The sequence below is a fragment of the Zalophus californianus genome, chromosome 17, assembly GCF_009762305.2.
Source record: "Zalophus californianus isolate mZalCal1 chromosome 17, mZalCal1.pri.v2, whole genome shotgun sequence".
Lineage (NCBI taxonomy): Eukaryota > Metazoa > Chordata > Mammalia > Carnivora > Otariidae > Zalophus > Zalophus californianus.
The window spans coordinates 58397365-58410801 of NC_045611.1; the positions used below are offsets into that span (position 1 = coordinate 58397365).

The following is a 13437-nucleotide window of genomic DNA, read 5'->3' on the forward strand; positions in this document are numbered from 1 at the left end:
GAGGCTCATAAAGGTTGTCTTGCTGAAGATCACAGATTTGCTAAGTACAGGTGGAAGATTTTCGATTCTGGTTTTGCAACTTTCCAGCTCACCAGTCCTCCTGACAACAGTTAACCTACAGCATGTACCTTGGCTCTCAGGGCCCCTGATGCTCTTCCTCTTTTACCATTTACTCCTGCCTGGATCATGGTCTCCACTAACCTATCTTTCTTCACTTAGATGGAGAGGTCCCTGGAGTCGGGCAACATGAGCAGAGTCCAGGAGTTTGTCTTGCTGGGTTTGTCCACCAGGCTGGGCATAAGGGATGTCCTGTTTGCCATCTTCCTGACCCTCTACCTGCTGACCCTCCTGGAGAACACGCTCATCATCTACCTCGTCTGCAGTCACAGCGAGCTCCACAAGCCCATGTACTTCTTCCTGGGCAACCTCAGCTGCCTGGAGATGTGCTACGTGTCAGTGACCATGCCCAGCCTGCTCATGGGGCTGAGAACTGGACTCTGCCATGTGTCCTTCACAGCCTGCATGACCCAGCTCTTCTTCTTCGTCTCCCTCATCTGCACAGAGTGCACCCTCCTGGCCTCCATGGCCTATGACCGCTATGTGGCCATCTGCCGCCCACTCCACTACCCACTGCTCATGAGGCCTCAGGTCTGCCTGGGCTTGTCCTTGTCCTCATGGCTTGGGGGGCTGCTGGTCTCAGTGATCAAAACAGCATGCATTGCCAGCCTGTTCTACTGCGGCCCCAATGTCCTCAACCACTTCTTCTGTGATGTCTCCCCTCTGCTCAACCTGTCCTGCACCCCTGTGGCCCTGACTGAGCTGGTGGACTTCATCTCTGCCATCGTCATCCTCGGGGGCTCCCTCCTTGTGGCCATAGCCTCCTATGTGGCCATCGGGAGGGCTGTGCTCCACATGCCGTCAGCCGCTGCCCGTCACAAAGCCCTCTCCACCTGTGCCTCCCACCTGGTGGTGGTGGGCATCTTCTACTCAGCCACTCTCTTCATCTACGCCCGTCCCAGCCGCATAGAAGCCATGGACCTCAACAAAGTGCTGTCAGTCATCTACACGGTGGTCACGCCCATATGCAACCCAGTCATCTACTGCCTACGGAACAGGGAAGTCCAGGCAGCATTTCGTAGAACCCTATACTGGTCCCAAAGCTGGCCAGCTGACCAGGGCATGGGGAGATCTTAGGTTATCAATACTTTTCATTTTTATTGAGATATAATTCACATGGCATACACGTCACCATTTAAAATGTGCAATTCATCGGGTTTTAGTATATTCACAAAGCTATGCACCCATCACCACAATCTAATTCCAGAATGTTTTCATCACTACCAAGAAAACCCATGCACATTAGAAGTCACTCCCCAAACCCAGCCTGCCAGCCTTAAAAAACTGGAAAATCTTCTTTGTCTCTATGGATTTGCCTGTTTGGGACATTTCGTATAAATGAAATCATATAATATGTGGCTTTCTCTGTGGCTTCTTTCACTTAGTGTAATATTTTTGAGGTGTATACATGATGTAGCACATGTCAGTACTTCATTCCTTTTTATGGCTGAATAATATTCCATTGTATGGATATACCATTTATTATTTACCCCTTAATCAATTGATAGATATCTAGGTTGTTTTCACCTTCTGGTTATTAAGAACAATGCTGCTGTAAACATTTGTGTAAAACTTTTTGTGTGGATATATGTTTTCATTTTTCTTGGGTATATGCCTAGGAGTGGATCTGCTGAGTCATATGGTAACTCTATGTTTAACTTTTTAAAGGACTGTCCCTGCTATTTTCCCAAGCATTCAATACCTTACTTTTAAAATACAAGTATGTCAGGGTAGGGAGGGCAGTTGTAAATGGCAATTTATAGATGACATAAGGCAAAAGATGAATGAATCTAAACATATCCTTGGTATTCAGCAAAAATTCTAATTACAATAAACTATACCATCACTATACCCAATCAGGAAAAATTCACATGCTTGTTCTCATGTGGGGCTGAGGTAGCCTTGGGGAAGTGGGCATTCTCTGTCATATATTGTTAGTGGTGACATAAATTGTTAGAACCTTCTTGAAGAACAACCTAATATCATCTATTAAATTTTTAATTGTGCCTATATTTTGACTCAGCATCTCCACTTTTATGAATACCTCATAAGTAAATCAGAGGTCTATAAAAATACGTATGGAAAGAATGTGAATTTTCATCAATAAGATAATGACTGAATATGTCACAGTGACTCCATATTGTGAAATCTTATGAAGCTTTTTTTAAAAAAAAAGAATTAGTTATATCTCTTTATACTTATATGGAGGCCTGACATATTTGTATATGAAAAGGTAAAATTTTGGAGTAAAGTTTTAAATAAATCTTTAAAATTTTTAAAATATTTTTTTATTAGTAGGGTCTATACCCAATGTGGGGCTTGAACTCACAACCTGCAGATCTAGAGTTGCATACTCTACTGACTGAGCCAGCCAGATGCCCCAATAAATCTTTAAAGTTTTAAAATTTAAAGATAAGAATTCTGGAAGAGTAAAAACATTTTTTTTGCAAATTTTAAGATCAATGAAAGTTATTAACTGAAATGTGTACAATGCTTCTGGAGGGCAATTTGGCAATATGCATAAAAAACCTGAATGTGTGTGGGCTTTGACAGCATACTGGTTAAAAATCTTTTGCCAAGAAAATAAGTTAGGATGCTTGCAGCAATGCATTTTGTGCTTTTATTTTTTTATTTAATTTAATTTTTTAAAGTAGGCTCCATGCCTGATGTGGAGCCCAGTACGGGGCTTGAATTCACAATCCTGAGATCAAAACCTGAGCTGAGATCAAGAGTCAGATGCTCAACTGACTGAGCCACCCAGCTGCCCCCTTGTGCTTTTTAATTGATAACTATTGGGAGAAAATTATATTTGTCAATGCAAGAGTAGTCAAAATAAATTGCAGCACAGCCACACAATGGAATCCTAAGGTAGCATGAAAAATAAGTCCTATAAGTACATTTACTACCATGACAGATGTCAATTATACATGGTGATGTGGAAAATTCAGGTTACAAAAATGACATGCACAGCAGAACTACATTTTAATGTTTAAATGCAGTGTAATGCAGTGTGTGTACATATGGATATAGGAAAGAATTTGAAAATCAATTCTATAAAAATGTTTATGGTGATTGCCATTATGTGGAAGATCTTGGGAGAGCTTTGCTTTCGTTTTCATTTTGTTGTATTTTGTCAATTTTTTTTTTTGTGGCAAGGCAAGCATGCATTGCTTTTGTAATAAAAATGTATTTTTCAATTAAAAAATCACTTTAATCTCTGTCTTTTTGCGCCCGTAAGACAGAGCTGAATCTCCTTAACTAGGAATTCAAGATCCCATTCTGTCCCAGTCTCAGCCACGCTAGACTCAACATTACACAGACATTTCAAGTCTGTCACATCTAGCGCCTTGGGCAAGCTATTCCATCTGAATGCCCTGATCTTCCTTGGCCTCCCAGTGCAAGCAGACACCTTTGAGGGCTGGCTTCTGGGTCCCTTTGTTATGGAGCGTTTCCTAATCACCTGATACTGAGGCACAAACGCATCTCTCTTTCCGTTCTTCTGTGGCTCTCACTTCCACAAGTGAGAATATACAGACCACAACAGGAGCACTGCAAAAGCACAGACCCCATCGCTCCCGTTCAGTGGTGCCAATGCTCAGAACAATGCCTGGTACATGTTAGCTGCTCAGTGAATTTGGTGGAATAAATAAGTGAACCATTCATTGAAGAAAGGTAAAGTCTTCATCATCTCCATACTTCCAAAGATGCATGACTATTATAATACCTGCTGCCTATAGAGAATTTGCTGAATTCCAGACCCTATGCAAAGCCCTGTATATAGACTTGCCGCATTTTAAGCCTTACAGCTGCACTGTGAGGGAGATACGTGTGACAAAGAGTGTTGTCATCTACCAACATCACTCCTTCCTCCTGCTTTTGGTAATAGATCCACCAGATCTCAGCTGGACACATAGCCACCCAGAAAAAAATGTTTCCCAGCTCTTTGCTTGTCCCTACATGGGGTCATAGGAGTATGCGCTGGACAAAGTTTTAGGATATGCTTTTTAGGGGAAAGACACTTTCCTGTACTTCCTTTGCTCTCCTCCTCTTCTGGTTGGAATGCAGACATGATGGCTGGAACTGGAGCAGCTATCTTGGACCCTGACCTGGAAGCTTCATGCTGAGAATGGTGGAACAAGATAGGGGGACTCAGGTTCTTTGACATTTTGGACTATTTAATCAACCCCAAATCAATGCTGTGACATTGATGAGAAATTAGTTCTATCCTGTTTAAGAAACTATTTTTCAGCTGAACCCATCACCTAACTGATATGATGCTGTATTAGTCAGCTATTACTACAACACTGCTATGTAACAAGCAATCAAAAAAAATTTTTTTCAGTGGCTTCAATAGCACACATTTTTTTCCTGGCTTGTGGATCTATGGTTGACTGGTGGTGGTCTGCTTCAGGCTGTGGGGCAGGTTTAGGTCTGTTCCACTTGTTTCTTATCCCAGAACTAGGATATGCTCTTCTCAAGCCAAATAGCAAGAAGGCAGTGGAAACAGTATTTCTTTTTAAAAAATGTATTTAAAGATTTATTTATTTATTTTAGAGAGAGAGAGAGAGAGAGCATGAGCAGGGCTAGGAGCCGAGGGACAGGGAGAGAGAATCCACAAGCAGAGTCCCTGCTGAGTGCAGAGCCCCACACGGGGCTCGACCCCAGGACCCTGAGATTGTGACCTGAGCCAAAACCAAGAGTCAGCCGCTTAACCGACTGAGCCCCCCAGGTGCCCCCAGTTGGTGCTTCTTTAGGCATCAGCTCAGAACTCTCAATCTGATCCACATTCCACTAGCCAAAGTGATTTATATGGTCAAGCAAAAGTCATCAGGAACCGGGAAGTATATTTTATCCAGAGTAAAGTCATGATAAGGACAGTGAGTAGAGAGGAATTGTGAGCAAATCATACAATATACCTGAGATAATTCTATTATTTGTATTTTATTATAAGTAAATTAGGGTCACGAGATTTTTAAAACCACTTGATTGAGGAAAATTGATGTGTAAAAAGCTATACATATTTAATGTACATGACTTTAAACTAGGATCTTGAAGAGAAATCTGCATTCCATGTTTATTTTAATGTTATTCACAATAGCCAAGATATAGAAACAACCTAAATGTCCATTGACAGAGGAATGGATAAAGAAAATGTGACATATACATACAATGGAATATTATTTAGCCCCCCTCCCCACAAAATAGGGGAATTCTTGCCATTTGCAACAAAACGATGAACCCAGAGAACATTATGGTAAGTGAAATCAGCCAGACACAGAAAGACACTGTAAGGTATCCTTTTAGGGAGCAGAGATCTGGTGCCCATCCCTAGCTAAGGAGGTTCAATTCTGCAGGCAGAGCCACATCATGAGCATCCAGGAGCACAAGGTACCTGAGTCAGATGGGCACAAAAGAAGTTGTGGTATTAGAGATGCTGCCTGTGTGACCTTGAGCAACTTACCGAACTTTTCTGAATGTTGCCTTCCTCATCTCTAATTGGGAATAGTCATCCACCTATCCCACGCTGACTGACTGATTTATCACGAGGTAAAATTTACAGAGTGGTTTGCATCAGCTAAAGGGAGGGAGGAAGTTGTGTCAACTGATACTACATATTTTCCAAACTATTTGAACTAAATCGTCTCATTTCTCAGATTGTATTACTTGACATACTACTTCTGTCACTTAACAATGCTTGTGTGAGACAGGCATATAGAGAATTTCCATCGCCATTTTAAAGGTTTTCAAGACACATCTCCAAAGGCAAGGGAAACAAAAGCAGAAATGAACTTTTGGGACTTCATCAAGATAAAAAGCTTCTGCACAGCAAAGGAAAGAGTCAACAAAACAAGGAGGCAACCCACAGAATGGGAGAAGATATTTGCAAATGACACTACAGATAAAGGGCTGGTATCCAAGATCTATAAAGAACTTCTCAAACTCAACACCCAAAAAAGAAATAATCAAGTCAAAAAATGGGCAGAAGACATGAACAGACACTTCTCCAAAGAAGACATACAAATGGCTAATAGACACATAAAAAAATGTTCATCATCATTAGCCATAAGTGAAATACAAATCAAAACCTCAATGAGATACCACCTTACACCAGTTAGAATGGCAACAATTGACAAGGCAAGAAACAACAAGTGTTGGAGAGGTTGTGGAGAAAGGGGAACCCTCTTACACTGTCGGGGGAAATGCAAGTTGGTACAGCCACTTTGGAAAACAATGTGGAGGTTCCTCAAAAAGTTAAAATAGAGCTACCCTATGACCCAGCAATTGCACTCCTGGGTATTTACCTCAAACACACAGATGTAGTGAAAAGAAGGGACACAAGCACTCCAATGTTCCTAGCAGCAATGTCTGCAATAGCCAAACTGGAAGGAGCCGAGATGCCCTTCAACAGACGAATGGATAAAGATGTGGTCCATATATACAATGGAATATTACTCAGCCATCAGAAAGGATGAATAACCATCATCTGCATCGACATGGATGGAACTGGAGGGGATGATGCTAAGTGAAATAAGTCAAGCAGAGAAAGACAATTATCATATGGTCTCACTCATATGTGGAACATAAACTATAGCATGGAGGACCACAGGGGAAGGGAGGGAAAACTGAAGGGGAGAAATCAGAGAGGGAGGCAAACCATGAGAGACTCTGGACCCCGGGAAACAAACTGAGGATTTCAGAGGGGAGAGGGGTGGGGGAAGGGGGTAACAGGGTGATGAGTATTTAAGGAGGGCACGTGTTGTGATGAGCACTGGGTGTTATACATAACTAATGAATCATTGAACACTACATCAAAAACTAATGATGTACTATACAGTGGCTAACTGAACATAATAAAAAAATTATCTTTTTTTTTTTCTTAACATATATTGCCTTATTTGTTTCAGAGGTACAGGTCTGTGATTCAACAGTCTTGCACAATTCACAGCACTCACCATGGCACATACCCTCCCCAATGTCTATCACCCAGCCACCCCATCCCTCCCACCCCACCCGCACTCCAGCAACCCTGTTTGTTTTCTGAGATTAAGAATTCCTCATATCAGTGAGGTCATATGATACATGTCTTTCTCTGATTGACTTATTTCACTAAGCATAACACCCTCCAGTTCCACCCACGTCATTGCAAATGGTAAGATCTCATTCCTTTTGATGGCTGCATAATATTCCATTGTATATATGTACCACATCTTCTTTATCCATTCATCTGTCGATGGACATCTTGGCTCTCTCCACAGTTTGGCTATTGTGGACATTGCTGCTATAAACATCGGGGTGCACGCACCCCTTTGAAGAATGAAGGGGGGAAATTGGAGGGGGAGACGAACCATGAGAGACGATGGACTCTGAAAAACAAACTGAGGGTTCTGGAGGGGAGGGGGTGGGGGGATGGGTTGGCCCGGTGATGGGTATTAAGGAGGGCACATTCTGCGTGGAGCACTGGGTGTTATGCACAAACAATGAATCATGGAACCCCACATCACAAACTAATGATGTAATGTATGGTGATTAACATAACAATACAAAATTTAAAGAAAAAAATTTTTAAAAATAAAGGTTTGTGAAGGCATAAAACTCATAACAGATCAGTCTTTTACCTATGGATAAATATAGGTAAATTTTAGTTTATGGTTGTTGCAAGAAATGTTACAATAAAGACTTTGATTAGCTACCTTTGTCCACATGCCTGAATAGTTTCGTATTTTGCTGGAAAGACTGGTTAATGCTATGACAACAATAACCCCGAAATCTTAGTGACTTAATTTAATAAATGTTTATCAATTGCTCCTGTCCCATGTCCTGTGAAGGTTGGCAGGTGGGGAGGATTCTGCTAACCACAGTCAGGAACTCAGGTAGGAGAAGCAGCCACTGTTTTGAAACTTGCCAGAGTCAAGACAAGACGACGCAAGACAGAAGAGAGAGATCAGGAGGTCTCACATCAGGGACTCAGCGCTTTGGCCTGTAGGTGACATCACTGCTGGTTGGCCAGAACCATTCACATGACTTCACCCACCCACAGGACTCTACCCACCCGCCAAGAACCCAGAAAGTGCAATCCCACATGTCCCTGGCAGGTGGAGGGCTGGAATCACTGATGAAGAGCATTAACGACTATCTCAGTATCTATAGCGCAAAGATAAAATGGCAATTGCTGTATCCAAGCGTATGTGAATTTAAACTTGAATTACTATTGGCAGATTGTTCTACAAAAACACTACCTCAATCTGCATTCCCACAGCGTCTTAGAGAGTGCCTCCCCACCCCTCCGTCAACCGATACTGGGTTTTCTCAATTTCTTTTTTTGCTATGCAGAAATTCATCGTATTACTTTGATTTTCATGTCTCTCGTAGTGGTGAAGGTTGAGCATCATTCCATAGGTTTATTGGCCTTTCCTATTACTTAAAAAACCAAGCTATTAGGCTATTTGTCTTTGTGAAAATAGTCCTGAATGGGTATCTTTGTACCTCAGTTTTTGCTCATTTCCTTCATTTTTTTCCTTCAAGATAAATTCCCAAAGTGGAATTGCTGGATACAAGGGCATTCAGATTCTCAAGACTTTTTGTATTTATTAACAAAATACCCTTCTAAAATGCACCAGTCTATATGGTCACAAACAATACCAGAACATGCTCATTTCCCTTGAGGTACTGTCAACATGAATTTTTATTACTTAAACTAAAAATTAAAAGTATGCACGATATATAAATGGATTGAATCAACACATTGTACACCTTAAATTTACACAATGTTAATGCCAATTATATCTCAATAAAGTGCGGAAAAGTAAAAGTAAATTTAAAATAAATTTAAGATGCGCTAGTGTGATGAGTAAGTCAGCCCATAGAAGGTCATTCTTTGAATTTCTATTTTCTCCTATGTTTATTTATTCAATTATAAAGTTCATACAAGCTTATTGTTAAATATTCAAATATATAAAATGGAAAATATGGGTCTCCTGTGGTCTCACGCTTAAAAACTGTTTGGTATATACCCTTTCTAGGTATGTGCTAACTTGAATAACTATTGTAATTAGTGTCTTTATCATTACTGTTTCACAAAATGTTGACATAATTCATGTACTGCTTCTTCCATCTCTAACTCAACAACAGACCATCCCCACCACAGTTTCTAGTAGATATCAGTGGTCTAGTTTAATCTCTTCAATGGATGTGTGTTATTTCATAGTGTGGATACAATGTAATATATTTAAATAATATCCTGTTGATGGGCATTTGAGTTATTTCCAATAATTTGTAATATATAATATTTATTCCAAATCTCACAATTTTTCAATAAACATTCTTGTACATATGTTTTGAATGATAGTATTTTTCATAATATTTTTCAAGAGGCATGGAGTAAACTGCTATCTTTGGATTAAATTTACTAGAGAGGTTGCACATTTTTTTTGGTAGACCATCAGTCATATTTTTCCTTCAATAACCTTCCTGTTCATGACCATTTTTCTTTTGTTTTTCACTTGGAGCATTCCTATTTTTTCTCATTTATTTTAAGAACATCTTCATACATTTCGTTGCAAATATTTTCCTCCGGGTTTCTCTTTGCCTTTGAGCTTGTGTCTGCGTTTGGTTGTGACAGTTTTATTTTTTTTTAAGTTTTTATTCAAATTCCAGTATAGTTAACATGCAGTGTACTATTAGTTTCAGGTGTACAATAGAGTGATTCAACACTTCCATACACCACCCGGTGCTCCTCGTGACAAGCGCACTCCTTCATCCCCAACACCTTTTTAACCCGTCCCCCCACCCACCTCCGCTCTGGTGACCATCAGTTTGTTCTCTTAAATTCAGGAGTGGGCAAGGTCAGTTCTCGTTGAAGAGACCCAGCGTGAGTGGAGAGTTTTCTGCAGCGCCGTGTGGACCTCCCTGTTCCGTAGGCAGTAGATGACGGGACTGCACGTGGGCGTGACCACTGTGTAGATGACTGACAGCACTTTGTTGAGGTCTGTGGAGTTGACGTGGCTAAGGCGGGAATACATGAAGAGGACCACTGCATAGAAGATGCCCACCACCACCAGGTGGGAGGCGCAGGTGGAGAGGGCTTTGCGGCGGGTGGCAGCTGAGGGCATGTGAAGCACGGTTCTCCCAATGGCCACATAGGAGGCCAGAGCAACAAGAAAGGACCCACAGAAGATGACGATGGCAGAGATGAAGTCCACCAGCTCGGTCAGGGCCACGTGAGTGCAGGACAGGTTGAGCAGAGGGGAGACATCACAGAAGAAGTGGTTGAGGACGTTGGGGCCACAGTAGGAAAGGCTGGCGATGCAAGATGTCTTTACCACTGAGACCAGCAGCCCCCCAAGCCATGAAGTCATGGCCAAGCCCAGGCAGACCTGGGGCCTCATGAGCAGTGGGTAGTGGAGTGGGCGGCAGATGGCCACATAGCGGTCATAGGCCATGGAGGCCAGGAGGGTGCACTTGGTACTAATGAGAGCTATGAATAAAAAAAGCTGAATTATGCAGGCAGTGAAAGACACATGGCATGGACTGTACCTCAGCCCCACGAGCAGGCTGGGCATGGTCACTGACACGTAGCACATCTCCAGGCAGCTGAGGTTGCCCAGGAAGAAGTACATGGGCTTGTGGAGCTCGCTGTGACTGCAGACGAGGTAGATGATGAGCGTGTTCTCCAGGAGGGTCAGCAGGTAGAGGGTCAGGAAGATGGCAAACAGGCCAATCCTTATGCCTTGCCTGGCGGACAAGCCCAGTAGGATAAACCCCTGGATTCTAGACATATTGGCCAATTCCAGAGACCTCTCCATCTAAGTGGAGAAAGAAATAGGTTAGCGGACACCATGATCCAGGCAGGAGTAAATGGTAAAAGAGGGAAGCATCAGGGGCCCTGAGAGCCAAGGTACATGCTGTAGGTTAACTGTTGTCAGGAGGACTGGTGAGCTGGAAAGTTGCAAAACCGGAATTGAAAATCTTCCACCTGTACTTAGCAAATCTGTGATCTTCAGCAAGACAACATTTATGAGCCTCAGTTATCTTGTCTGTAAAATGGAGGTCAGAGCTATGATCGTTCTTTCTTTTCTTTTTATGACTTTAAGTGGTCTTTTCTAGGTTGGATTTCTTCCTTACTCCTTCCTTCTTGAAAAGTTTCCCAGGATCTAAACAGTTGCCTGCACTATTCTAAATAAAGGAAGAATCATAATTCCTTTATTCTGAGATGTATACCTCTTTTAACTGATTGAATTTCTGGAGGAAATTTGCCATTGCTTATTAGAGAAAAGTACCATCAATAATGGTTTTTCTAAGAAAGACCAATGAGTAATTTCCTTCGTGAATATTTCTAAAAACGACCCCTTCAAGAAAGATAACATGTTCTTTTTTTAAGGAAAGAAAATACATGTATTAACATCACTTATGTGCCCTTACATTGTACTGCCCTTTTTAAACACATGGAGATCAATTAATGCTCACAACCCTACAAAAATGGCATGGTTTTATCCATTCCTACACAACTATACTGAGGCTCATAGGCAGTGAGTACCTTGTCCAAAAGGACAGAGTTATAGAAGTAGGGGTCCTTTGCCTCTGTCATTAACTCAGGATTCAGTGTGATTTTTAGGTAACTGGCATGTAGAAAATATGCTATTTGGATTTATTTCTGACTTATCATTTATCATATATATAAAATAGCCACTATTTATTGAGTATATACTATGCACAAGGTGCCTGAAATCCAACAGTGAACAAAATCAATGGTTGTGAACTTTTAAAATTTATATTCTTGGTATTGAGGAATAGAGGAAGCAAACAAAAGGACAAATATAGAAATAAATCTTAATGGGTAAATGCTAAGGAGAAAGCAAAACAGGATAGTTGAAATGTCAGGAGGAATGAGCTGAATATTGAGCTGATGGAAGGACATTTGAGGCAGAACAGGAAAAAGCAAGTGCAAAAACCTTAGGTCAGGAAGGGGGGTTTAGCATCACCGAGGACAGTAAAAGCCAGTGTGGCTGAAAAATGGACAAGTGAGAGGGAAAGAAACTCATTTTCTTTCCACTAAGCATTGAGCAAAATCTGTTTCCCTGGAGCTCCATCTCCACCCCAGTGTATTCCAAATCTCTGCGGTGTTGTAGTCTAAGTTAAACATCCCAGTGAAAAAATTAAGTCTCAGACACAGAGTAACAGAATGGGATAAAGCCCAGAAACACGTCACACGTGTATACAAACTGGCCTAGGATATAACTTGTACTGAAGATAAGCAGGAAGAAGATGGGCCTTTCAATACATGGTTTTTAGGTGACTAGTCATTTGTGTAGGAAAATAAAAAGAAACTGAAGCCATACATCACACCACATGATGTAAATCAATTTCAGGTGAACAAAAAACATAAAGGTGAAGTGCAAATCTCTGAAATTGTAGAAAACAAAATAAAAGTATATTTTTATGGCCTTGGTGGCATAGAAAACTGTAAGAGTATAGGAGAAGAATTCAACACTCAGCTGCTTTAAATTGTAAAAATCTAATCACCCAAAGAAAATCTGATCACTACAAAAAAATTAAAAATCACAAACTGGAAAAATATTCCTGCAATACATAAGAGTGACAAGGGATCCCTATGTAGGCTCTACAAATAAATTGGTCAATTAATATGCAAAATAGTCTCTTCCACAGAAAATTGGGGAGGGGCACCTGGGTGGATCAGTTCATCGGGTAACCCACTCTTGACTTCGGCTCAGGACATGATCTCAGGGTCATGAGACTGAGCCCCACATTCGTCTCCCCAGGAGCATGGCAACTGCTTAAGACTCTCTCTCTCCCTCTGCCTCTACCCCGCACCATCCACTTGTGTTCTCTCTCTCAAAAAAAAAAAAAAAAAAAAGGAAAAAAAAGAAAGAAAATTGGGGAAAAGCCCTGCAAGTATACCTCACCAAAGAATTTCATCACTCGAAACATGGAAATATGTTAATCTCGTAAGGAGCCAAGGAAATGGAAATTAAAACCAAAATTAGATACCACTTTACATCCATGGCATTGGCACAAATATAGATGTCTGAAAATATTAAGTTTAATAATGAGAACTTCTGTACACACTTGCTGGGAGTCTGAATCGTATGCTCACTTCAGAAAACAAACTGGCATAACGTAGTAAGTTTTAAGATGTCCCAGAAATTCTATGTCTAAGCATATATCCAGAGTAAGTACTGTTCACAGCAACACTGTTTAACCAGCAAAAAAGAAAAAAAAGACTGCACACATCCCAAATGCCCAGTAGTAGAATAGATAAATTGTGATCTCTAACACCAAGGACCTAAGATGTCGTTATGGTTG

At 41.2% G+C, this 13437-nt stretch overlaps 2 protein-coding genes across 2 annotated transcripts; one reads left to right on the forward strand and one right to left on the reverse strand.

Moving 5' to 3' along the window:
- The first annotated feature begins 219 nt into the window (after positions 1 to 219).
- On the forward strand, positions 220 to 1194 carry LOC113936262 (olfactory receptor 5-like). The gene has a single exon (XM_027619320.1). It carries the CDS (start codon positions 220 to 222, stop codon positions 1192 to 1194), a length of 975 nt encoding a protein of 324 aa, XP_027475121.1.
- An 8750-nt stretch (positions 1195 to 9944) lies between these two features.
- On the reverse strand, positions 9945 to 10919 carry LOC113936261 (olfactory receptor 5-like). Its single transcript, XM_027619319.2, has one exon. The coding sequence runs from the start codon at positions 10917 to 10919 to the stop codon at positions 9945 to 9947; it is 975 nt and encodes a 324-aa protein (XP_027475120.2).
- Positions 10920 to 13437: the final 2518 nt, after the last annotated feature.